Source organism: Mya arenaria, chromosome 11 (genome assembly GCF_026914265.1).
Source record: "Mya arenaria isolate MELC-2E11 chromosome 11, ASM2691426v1".
Lineage (NCBI taxonomy): Eukaryota > Metazoa > Mollusca > Bivalvia > Myida > Myidae > Mya > Mya arenaria.
The window spans coordinates 22,916,047-22,928,237 of NC_069132.1; the positions used below are offsets into that span (position 1 = coordinate 22,916,047).

General features: G+C 34.0%; 2 protein-coding genes across 2 annotated transcripts in view; both read left to right on the forward strand.

Annotated features, from left to right (window-relative positions):
• The first annotated feature begins 259 nt into the window (after positions 1–259).
• LOC128208423 (uncharacterized) lies at positions 260–5,331 on the forward strand. The gene is made up of 3 exons (XM_052911983.1): positions 260–635; positions 1,055–1,372; positions 4,877–5,331. Exons 1-3 carry the CDS (start codon positions 260–262, stop codon positions 5,329–5,331), a joined length of 1,149 nt encoding a protein of 382 aa, XP_052767943.1.
• Positions 5,332–11,352: 6,021 nt separating this feature from the next.
• Positions 11,353–12,191, forward strand: part of LOC128208424 (uncharacterized) — a 30,956-nt gene continuing 30,117 nt past the window's right edge. Inside the window, exon 1 of the mRNA XM_052911984.1 lies at positions 11,353–11,541. Coding sequence (XP_052767944.1) covers positions 11,353–11,541 — 189 coding nt within the window. The remainder of the gene's footprint in view (positions 11,542–12,191) is intronic.

Genomic DNA, 12,191 nt, shown 5'->3' on the forward strand with positions numbered 1-12,191 from the left:
AAAAGGTTAAAATTGTGTTTCCAGCTAAGCTTTTTATCAATGGAAAAGTTGTGAATGACTTGTTTCCTGAATGGTTTAAGGTTTTTGGATCTGACAGGCTGACTGGTTCGCATGACAGCAAGAGTCAATCACAACAGAGGGAGAGAGAAAACACTCGAGTTTACTCAACGATACTGTCATTGATGCCGATGTGAGAGTAGATGAATCGTCCGGTGAAAGCGAGCTGAGTGTGGGTGTGGTTTTCTAAGAAGGGGACTTGATGGTAAATGACCGGGGTAACGCCCACAAAAAGGCAAACAAGACATTATCATGTAACCAATCGAAAAACAGCGAATATCGAAATGCACAAGTTAAGGATACTTCAAAGAAAGCCACTCATCACACAACAAAGTCAAACAGTCCACAAAAGGAATTAAAAACAGGCTTGCAGAATACACCAAAACATGTATCACTGCCAGGGAAACGAGGTAAAGAGAAGCAAATCGTGTCAAGCGCTAAAAATAGAACTGTGGTAAACCAAGACCGTGGCAAATTGACGAGATCCCAGGTTACGGAGGTGGACGGAAGAGCGAACCGGCGGGGGTCGAGAAGAACAGCGAGTCGAGAACCAATGGTAGACAAGGTCGATTGGAGAAGTAGGACAGCGGGAGGAGTCACGAGAGGTCAAGTTTTGTGTATTAAACGTTCAAGGACTTGTGGGGAAAACCTATAATAAATTAGAAAGTGCAGAAATTAAAAAAAGTTATTTAATGATAATGAAATTCTTTTGTTTACTGAAACGTGGTTGAATGATAATTTAATTTATGCTGTGGATGGATTTAAATATTTCGTACTTAGTAGAAAAGATAAAATTATTGGATCTAAACGAGCCAGTGGTGGTATAATAGCGTATGTACATGACAGTTTGAGAGGTCAGGTGGAACTAGTGAAAGAAACTGAAGACTGTGTTTTGTGGTTGAAAATAAATGTATAATGTCCCACAGGGTAGTAGTAGGGAAAATATTTGCCGGTACAAATATATTTGATTTATTGATAAATGACATGATTTATTTAGAAAATATGTATGACTATGGTTGTAATTTTGTAATAAGTGGAGATTTCAAAACACGTGTTTGTGAAAAGCCGGATTATGTTGAAAATGAAAATATTCATGTTGTGAATTTATTATCATGTGATTATATTATGGATGATTGTATTCCAAGAGTCAGTAAAGATAAGAATGTAAATGAGTATGGCAAACAGTTGTTGGAATTCTGTAAGGCGACAGGGTTAGGAATTGTGAATGGAAGGTGTGGATTAGATAAGGATATTGGAAAGTTTTCATTTGTAAATTCTCAAGGCTGTAGTTTGATTGATTATGTCTTATGTGAAAGTTATTTTTTTCAATGTATTTTACACTGGTGATGAGCCACAAAAGTCACGTGACCACAAATGCAAACGTCAGTAGTATTTTAGCTCGATTGATCGTCGATTAAGGTAAGTTTCTTATCGATAGTTTTGTTATACGCGAGAGTTCGTTCAAATGACATAGCGCAAAAAAGAATGCATTGTTTTGTCTTTCGATCGGTGTATTATTGGTCACCATTCATGTCTGCATAGTTTCCGAGAACACTTCGATACAAATTGTGTCCATGAATGCAAACGCACGTAGGTAGTGTTTTAATGTCACATATTTTGATAAATTGCCACATTTTATTCAAATGTTTGTTTTTCAATTGTTCAATAATTGTTTTTAATTGTTTTATGAATACTTTGTGCGATGCAATATGTACAAAAATGCATTTTATTTCAAATTTGGCAAACGTACGTAGTCTACCTAAAATGGCAAACGTACGTAGGCATCTTATTATAAGGAGCAAACGAATATTTCGTTTGCCTTTAAAAACTGAAAATGTGTTCAAGATATTGAAGATATTTATCCGCTTTATTATTAAATATCCATCATAATGAAAGTTATATAAATTTATGATACGTAACAAACATTGACACGATATTATGCGGTAGTGTTGCGGGAAATATGAGTTCTCGAACAAACTCTCATCCGGCATTGCCGGTGGTATACAGACTTAACTAACTTAACAATGCTTGTTAAATGTTAAACTCAAACATTTAGAACAGCTGTTGTAATGTCACATTTCAGGAACCACACGTTTGATACAAAGAGTCTGAGTACAGTACAGTACGGGACTGTTTTGATAAACAGAAATGCATTACAGAAGGGAACCATTGGTGTGTGCTGGGAGCGGGCCAGACGCAACGATTCTAAGATGCTTGTAACAGATCGCATGGGAACAAACGTTTCATTTGAACATAATTTAAACATCTTTAATGAACCTTTTATTTAACCATTCTTCATGTTGTGATGATAATACTGTCATGATAATTGTTAATGACAGATATTGTGATAATGATAACCATAAAATGATATTGCGATGATACAATGACAATGTATGCTTTACCCGGAACAATGTTTAAATCACTGAAAATACTCTTTGAACTGTATGTATAAGTGCTGTTTTACAAAAATAAAGACATTAAAATGGAAATGTTCTTCATTTAGTCTATAACTGTATATCTTAGATTAGTTTTATACATTGAATAAAATGATTGACAATAAAAGCGATCACAGATAATCAGATAAAAGCAAAGATAAGTATCAAATAATATAATGATTAATTAATAAACAATACTTTTGTTATGATCTGCCTGAGATTCTACTTTCTTCCACATCAGATAAGTTGACCTAAAAATTTGGCAAGGGCCAAGATAAAACAAGTGCCCGTATGGAATTCATTTTTTTTCAATCGTCATCACACAAGTTCCTCCCTTGTAGACGACTGTCGTCTGAAGCATCATGGAAACATTGTCTCGTGGCAATTTTAAAAATCAAAATTGATTATGTCTCGCTTCAAATGGATCAATAGAAAACTTTTCGCGCTCCATTCAAGAAATAACGCTGTCCTCTTTTTAGAACTATAAATATTTAATCATAACATAAACATAATCTGAATCACTGCACGCATATCCATAACAACCACGAATTATTACAAATCTATACGCGCATTATATTCACTACACACAAAAGAGTTCCAGGTTTTTTTCCAGGATCATCGCCGCTCGTGTAAGATAGGTTCATCCCGACCCTCGCGAAGGGTGTTTTGCGGAAACACGGTAAACCCCGCTTCCGCAATACACTCTATGTTCGGGTTGGGATGAACCTTGCACTCTCGGCCATGAAAGATACTTATTATCCAAAATTTGATGTTTTATTTGGTGTGTTTAATAACATTTGCTTGCCCAATCTACTTCTATGCCGATAACATTTCCCACATTCAGCGCACTGGTATGATTTCTCGCCAGTATGACCGTCCATATGAGCCTTCAGGTCTATTTCTCCTCCATTGGAATCCCACACATGTCGCACGTATAACGTGTCGTGCCATCTTCTCCTCGCCAATGCCTATTCACGTACGTATGTGTGGTCACCTCCTGCATTTCGGGCACAGAAACTGCTTATTGGATCCATGTGTGGTGCACCTGTACAAATTCATTTATGCCTTTAAACGTACGCAATTAAAATACTTGCAATTGCAATATTTTGGTAACCTTTAATAAAAACGCCTGAGCTTGTGACTGGTAGATAATTGCTTTATTATAGAATGATAAATAATAAAACCAGAATAATATAAGCATTTTTTTTAATACTAGAATACACTTACATATGGCGCGTCAAGCTCTCCGTAGTATAACTGTTTCTAACAGCATGTAAATGCTTTTACACCGTCATGGCGGCGCTCATGCAATTTCAGCCCCCATGTCGTTTTCAACGCATTCCCACAAACGTGGCAAACAAATGACATCACTAAAACAGACACTGTCATTCATTAATTAAGCGCCACTTGATTTACTTCGCAAAAAATATTACACAAATTGTAGTTTGTAAAAAGAATATCATCTGTAAAGGCATTTTCATAAAAAAAAATACGTCTCGTGCAAACAAACGCTTATTAAAATCTTAAAATATGGCTTATCTAGCTAAGTAAAACGACATAAAGCGTATCACTTTCCCTTATGCATATGACCGTAAGCATTATGATCATAATAATAATTAAATATAAATTCAAAAATCTTACAGCAATAGTTATGGATATAAAAAGAATAAAAAGTTTTAAAAGCTTTCGACATATACGATAACTCATTATTTTTATTATATAAGATGTCTACGTGCGTTTGTCATTTTAGGTAGACTACGTACGTTTGCCTTCATGGACACAACGTGCGTTTGTCAAATTTAAATACTTCAGAAAATGCATTTGTTGGTACAAATTGCATCGCACAAAATATTCATAAAACAAATAAAAGCCATTATTGAACAACTGAAAGTAAAAACACTTGAAAAAATGTGGCAATTTATCTTAATATGTGACATTAAAACACTACCTACGTGCGTTTGCATTCATGGACACAATTTGTATCGAAGTGTTCTCGGAAACTATGCATACATAAATGGTGACCAATACACCGATCGAAAGACAAAACAATGCATTCTTTTTTTTTGCGCTATGTCATTTGAACGAACTCTTGGTTATAACAAACACATTGAGAAACTTACCTTAATCGACGATCAATCGAGCCAAAATACTACTTACGTTTGCATTTGTGGTTACGTGACTTTTTTTGCTCATCCTCGCTGATTTTATCTTTTGACATTATGGACCCTTATGTACACAGACTAGTATGAATCAAGGTTTTCAAGATGATGTTTTGAATATATCATTTAAATATAAATGGGATGATAAAAAGAGGGATTTGTATTTGCAACCACTTTGTTCTGATAATGTGGTTGAACAAGTAAAGTTATTGTGTGAAATTATAGATTTATCAAGAGGTAATGCTGATTTAGATGTAAATCTTTTGTCTTTTACTGATATAATGGATATTATATGTAAACCTTTATTTAAAAGGAATATTTGTAAAAAAAATGATAACAGTAAAGAAAATGTTTGCAAAGATGCTGAATATTTTGATAGTGACTGTTTTGATTTAAAGAGAAATTATTATAAATGTTTGAATTATTATAGAAATAACCCTTGTGATGTTACAAGAATAGATATGGTGCATGCAAGGAGAGATTATAAAAATGAGGTAAAAAAGAAATTTGTATTTTACAAGTCACAAACATGTAAACTAGAAAATGCTAAAATGAATAATGCAAAATTGTATTGGAAGATGCTTAAAGGATCTATTGGTAACAACTCATGCTCCCTTACATCCGGTGATTTTGTAGAATATTTCAGATCTATAAATGATCCTGAATCAGTGTTTTTCTAACCTGATGAAGACATATTGTATTTCAATGAAAGATATTTAAAAGGAGAATTAAATGTTATGTTTAAGAAGCTTAATGTACCTTTTACTAATGAGGCTATCAGAAAGGCTTGTACTAAATTAAATAATGGTAAATCAGGTGGCCCTGGCGGTTCGATTAATGATTTTTTCAAGTATGGATCAAACAATGATGCATTTAGTACAGCTTTATGTAAATTGTTTAACAAATTATTTGACATTGGTTATTTCCCTGAGAAGTAGTCTGAAGGGTTTATTGTGCCCTTACATAAAAAGGAGATGTTAATGTTGCAAGTAATTATAGAGGTATTACATTATTGAGTACCATTGGAAAGTTATTTACTAAAATTTTGAATGATTGACTTACTGATTGGGCTGAAAATTACCAAGTGTATATTGATGCTCAGGCTGGCTTTAGGCAAAATATGGGAACTATTGATGATGTTTTTGTTCTACATGGCATTATAAACTAATTTTACAAATACAAATAAGAAGTTATTTACTGCATTTGTAGATTTGCCCAAGGCATTCGATTATGTTGTACGGGATATTATATGGTATAAACTTATTAAACTTGGTGTAAGAGGTAAAATGTTAGATATTATACGTTCAAAGTACAGGAATATTAAGTCTAGAGTAAAATATGACAATGTTTTAAGTGATAGTTTTACATGTTTGTTAGGTGTTCGTCAAGGAGAATCTTTATCTCCATTTTTATTTTCCATGTATCTTAATGATATAGAAGAGTATTTCATGACTAATAACCACCAGGGTATAGATTTAGATGTGTTTAAACTTTTTGTATAATTGTATGCTGATGATATTGTTTTGTTGTCAGAATCAGAGGCTGGTTTACAAGAACGTCTTTTATTACTAGAGAGATTATGATAGATGGAAGTTAAGTGTTAACTCCCAAAAGACAAAGGTCATGATATTTAGGAAAGGCGGTAGATTAAGGAGGAATTTAAAATTTTGGTATAAAGGCCAGGAATTAGAAATTGTTGACAAGTTTATATATATCTTGGAATTGTATTTACACCAGGGGGTTCCTTTACTAGTACTTTTGAAACATTGTCAGGACAGGCTATGAAGGGTATATATAAGCTTAGACAGTGCTTATCCAAATTTCCGACGTTGTCTGTGAAGCATAGATTAGATATTTTTGATAAACTTATATATCCAGTTTTAAGTTACAGCTCTGAAGTGTGGGGTCTTTTTAATAGTCAGCAAATAGAAAGAGTACATTTAATTTTTTGTAAAGAAATATTAGGAGCAAGAAAACAAACTCAAAATAATTTTGTTTATGGTGAACTAGGTAGGACTTCATTTTTAGTAAACGTTCTGTAAATGTGATTAGATATTGGCTTAAAATAGTAAATATGCAAACCATAAAATATGTCAGAATTGTATATGATAAATGTTTTTAGAAGTAGATAGATATCCAAATAATAGATCATAGGAGTTGGGGATATATCTTTATTTTTAAATGTTTTTAAGCAAAGAGGTACTGATCTTTGTATACAAAGTTGGAGCTCAGAATTAACAGAGTCTACCAGAGCAAGAACCTATGTACTTTTTGCAGATTTCAACATAACAACGTATTTAAAGGATGTTAACATTGATAAGTATAGAATTGCATTGTCAAGATTAAGGATGTCTGCACACAGAGTACAGGTAGAGGCTGGTAGATTGCATAAACCAGCTGCTATACCTTAATCGGAAAGAAAATGTCATTTATGTGATTCACTGGAAGATGAATATCATTTTGTTCTTGAATGTAAATTGTATACTGATATAAAAAAGCTTACATAGATAAATAGTATTATTCAAGACCTAATAAGCTTAAATTTATAGAATTATTCACCTCTAAAAATACTAATGTAAATAGAAAATAATTTATGTTTGTTTTCAAAGCTTTCGAGTTGAGAAATGCCTACTGCAATAGAAATGCCTACTATAGTTATTACGGATAATATTTGGTTATTCCTCTCGCTGTGTTTATGTTGTTCTAGGGAACTGTGAACATAAACGTATTTTATTGATTGTGTACGCATGGGCGTATTGCCTATTGTATTCTGAAATAAACTTCAACTTAAAAGAGCTGCAGTCACCACAAAGCCAGAAAATGTTGATTAGGTAGTGCTGATATTTTGACACAAAAACATATTCTTTTTGTATTAAATCATTTCCTAAAAATGTAAATGCTTTTTGATTGGATATCTCATAAAACACTTATTTCGTAAAATAGCGTAAATCATTATTACAGCTACGCATGTTGCATCGGATATACTGAAATGGTCATTCTCCACCAAATGGGGCTACTTTACGCTTCCATACATCGAAAAAGAAGAAAAGATCACTGCATATGTTTGTTTTTTGGACAGTTTCTATGTTACACTAGTATAATACTTACTTCATTGCTTGTTCGCAGAAAAGAGCACAATAGATTGTGTGTGAGCAGAAGATAAGCAAATGAATAGAATAATTGTAACCCTGAAGAGTTGGCAACAGAGGGGCTTATAAGTTATCAAAAGAACTGAAACTGTCTATTGTCTCCCTTTATATGGGTTGGGAAGGAATTACATCTTTTCGAGCGAATGCAGGATATGACAACCATTCATATTTTTTTAAAAACAACACCTACCCTACAATTTAAGCAAATAAAAAGGGGACTTATTTCACTCCTACTTTAACATTGTTTTTAACATAGAAATGTATAAGAAACTGTTATGGTAGCGTGTGACCTAAAGCCGTTTACAGTTTCACTTATGATGTATTTCGCTTTATGTCTGTTGTTTAAAGATACGTGTATTAAGGACATCTTAGTAGGAATATGTTACCAGAGATACATTAAATCGGAAAAGACTTTTGTCAAGCCAATATGAATTAATGATATGCAAAAATGTTCCAGACAATACAATAATAACACTGTTTTGTGGCTTCTTAATTAAATCTTTCGAAATAAGATATTTATCTATGATAACAAAAAAGGCAAAGAACATTCTTAAAAGTAGAAGCAGTCACCACAAACAATCATTTTACACTTAAAACTATTCCTATTATTGTAACACGTTTGCGATTTTGTTAAAACAATATTTCAGTAATTTTATGAAGTTGTAAACACGTCTCAACATGTAAGAAAGATTATAAGTATCTTTCATGTGTTTCCGGTACGGATAAAAAAATCCGATCCGAGGGCACGCGCGTAAGCCGGTAAAGAGGCTTGCCGAGTTACCGGTCACGCAGCGTGCCCGAGGGTCGGATTTTTCGATCCGGACCGGAAAAACATGATTGATATTTTTTTGGCATACCTAAAATTATGAATATGTGGAAAAATTGACGTAGAAAACGCACTTTTGTACATTTCATGAGAAAGCGCGTGCGACGTTGTGTACTGACGTCATAAAGCGCAGTAACTTTAAATCACTATCGATGTCAAATAGTTTCTTTAAAAATCGCACCTTTACGATTATTTATTTTCAATTTTAATTAAAAGTATTGTATACTTATCTTTTTGATTCCATTTTATTGAAATTGCATAATATACTTTTCATAAACCATACAATAAAAGAAATTAAAAGTGGCGCGTTGTTGCGCGTGACTCATCTTACATGGGGGGGGGGGTGTAAGATGAGTTTTTCTACCACCTCAGATAAGTAGATCCAATAATTTAACCGTGCTATAATTTTCTTATCTTGCCCACGGGCGGAGATAAAATCCCCGTATGGAACTCCTTTTGAATGGCCGCCACATTGTAATTACCTCCCTTGTTGAAGACTGTCGTCGTAGCATCATGGAAACCTTGTCTTGTTGCAATATTTAGAACCCTTATTAATTATTTCTCTCTTCAAATGTCACCATAAAACAGTTTTCACGCACCTTTCAAGAAACAATGCTTCACTCTTCTCAGAACTATTTAAAGACCGATTTGACTATTAACATAATCTGAATCACTGCGCGCATATCCTTGACAACCACGAATTATCGCATATCCATACGCAATTATTTTTACGAAGCACCAAAGTGTTCCAAAAAAATAAATACATTTTTACTTAATTTTGTTTAACTGAGGTGGGAGAAAAAGCATCTACCATAGCCGCTCGTATAAGATAGGTTCATCCCGACCCTCGCGGAGGGTGTTTTGCGGAAACACGGTAAACCCCGCTTCCGCAATACACTCTATGTTCGGGTTGGGATGAACCTTGCACTCTCGGCCATGAAAGATACTTATATTCCGGCACCGGTCACATGACCGGAAACACACGTCCGGTATGCAATAATATTGCATTATGCTTGTTGAATAGTGTACCTTCAAAAGTCATAAAATATTATGAGTTTTTTTATTATTTTCAAACCCACTTCTACATTGTGGTGATTCTTTAATTATCTAAATGGGTTATATTGCTTGCTCCAGAAAGATGTCTTTGATGTTGATACTCCGTTGTACTTCTCATAAATGAAATCAATTAGAAACAATTCAGATGGGAGCTCGAATCCCAGAGAGGCCTTGATTCAATATGTCCGGTAAGTCCATCATTAATGATGGTCAGCATATCACCTCCCCGTATCTTAATGGAATCTGCATAGTTGTACTCTTAGGTGGTAATTACATTAAATTTATGAAAAGCATTTTACAGAGAAATTTTTGTATTGTAGAGTACGGTATACATCAAAGAGACGCCATATCCTTCTGTGGTCTTGTAAAAACGTATACGAGTGAACGATGAGTGGAGCATAAATGTTAAAACGACAACAACACGGAACATCTTTATCATCTAAATTTCAAAACAATACACACAACATGGTCTTCAGAGAAATAGGTACTTTATTGATAAACCTGACCATTTCTGAGTGACATATACAGGGTGAGGAATCAAGTGACTTTAACGGGGTTTTCACATGGGTAACCACGGGTCATAACCGATGTAGAGAAACAAGAACGTGACGTTCATTCCTAAATTACCTTTTTGAGAGAAAAGATATAATAGTTTTTAGCCTATACAAGATTATGCTTTTTTCTGCTTCTATGCGTGTGAAATATTTCTGATTTGATTGTATTTTAACGATGCAGTCCTTGGGCAAAATTTCAACTCGACGGAATTTGTAGAACGATACAACGCTGTGTACATTTCTTACTTAAGTAATATTTAAAAGTCACATGTGTTAAAAAATATTTAAATTCCTTTCTTTCATAAAACTAATTGTTTGCAAGATGTCTTTCCGCTATTTCAATGAATATCGATATTTTAACTGCCATTTAAATGCCATTTCCTTGCTGACTTTAAAAAAAAATACCTCAACAGACCGTAGAACGTCTATATAATAAATTATCGAAAATTGTTCTTAAGTTGTTTACAAATATTCGATTAATTCCGGATATTTAAGTGCCTTGTTTGGCCTTTGGTAAATACCGGGCTTCCTAAACAAACAGATGCAAAATCCCTGTGGAACGACGATATCGGAGTTGTTACTAAGCGATATTGTTACCTGTAGCGTAGAAACATTTCTGTAAGTGACGCCAACCGGATATGGCGAACTTAAATCTCATGGTTTCTGCTAGTAATTACTGGACATTAATATACGCGGTAGCGGACTTAATGGTGTCGCGCGTAGTAATGAGTGTCATAAAAACTTGCGACATGGCGAAATAAATTTTAATTATTTCGCTTTCAGATAATATCTTATTATTTTTGTACTTATAGATGATAAACCATATATATGTAACTGGTTCATTTTGAGTGAATTGAATTTTTGACTGCATTGTATTTCTGCTATTGTCGCAGATTCCGTTATTTTAAAAGAGTAACGCAATAAAATTAATTGGTGCTGAAGTAATTTGTCCTTTGTGAGAAAATTAAGTTTGACATTAAAATTAAAAGGAGTAACATTTAAAAGGAACATTTTAAGGTATAAATTCTAATAACTCCTCAAGAAGCGAGCTGCGCGTGTTGATTATGGCAAAGTATGCGAAAATGAGATACTGAAATGAAGTAATCCCATAGGACGATGAGTAACCTTGTGAATACGAGCACGTGCCGGAAGCTGGTGTACAGCGGGAACGTGACGTCGGTACACGGGCTTCAGCCGAGCGTGGCGAGCTGGGAGACGTTGCTACTTGTGTTGGGCTTTGGAACGTTCGCCACGTTGGTGGCGCTGCTTTTCGTGTGCATTCGGAAGCGTGTCTATAAGGATAAGGTAAATCGAAGCGGGATAGGGAACGGGGAGAATACAATTTAATGGTATATACAATTATATGTTTATATTCATTTGATTTCTTTGAAATAAGCGGGTAGTTGGTTCGTCGAGTAACATGTTTTAGGAAGTTCGGGTTTGAAATTGCATTTGTGTTCGTTAAAACTGTACATTTTCTTAAAGATTGACACTAACTCTACAAGGAAAGTCCAAAAATGTAGAGTTTGGTTAAGATTTGATAAAGTTATGGATTCTTAAACAGGGTTATGTCGGCAAATATATTGAAATTCAGGGTCAAGTCGTCACCCTTTACAAAGATAATAAAATAAAAATTAAAAGCATTTTTTTGGCCAATTATCACAATTTACAGTTACCACATCATATTCTTACTAAAATTGATAAAAAAATTGACAAAAAAACAAAACACAAAAAACTGACAGGGGCGTGGTGTGTCAAAACAATGCAACCTGCCCCTGTGGGTCATATCTTCAAAAAATAACACAATTTTTTACGTTTTTGTGCAAAGATTACTTTTGATCCTAAAAATGATACTTAAAACATTAAATCAACTGTCAAAATATAGTACAGCTTTTCTTATACTAGGTAGAAGGATTTCAACCACTTTTTGCTCTGCATCCTAAATTAATAAGCAG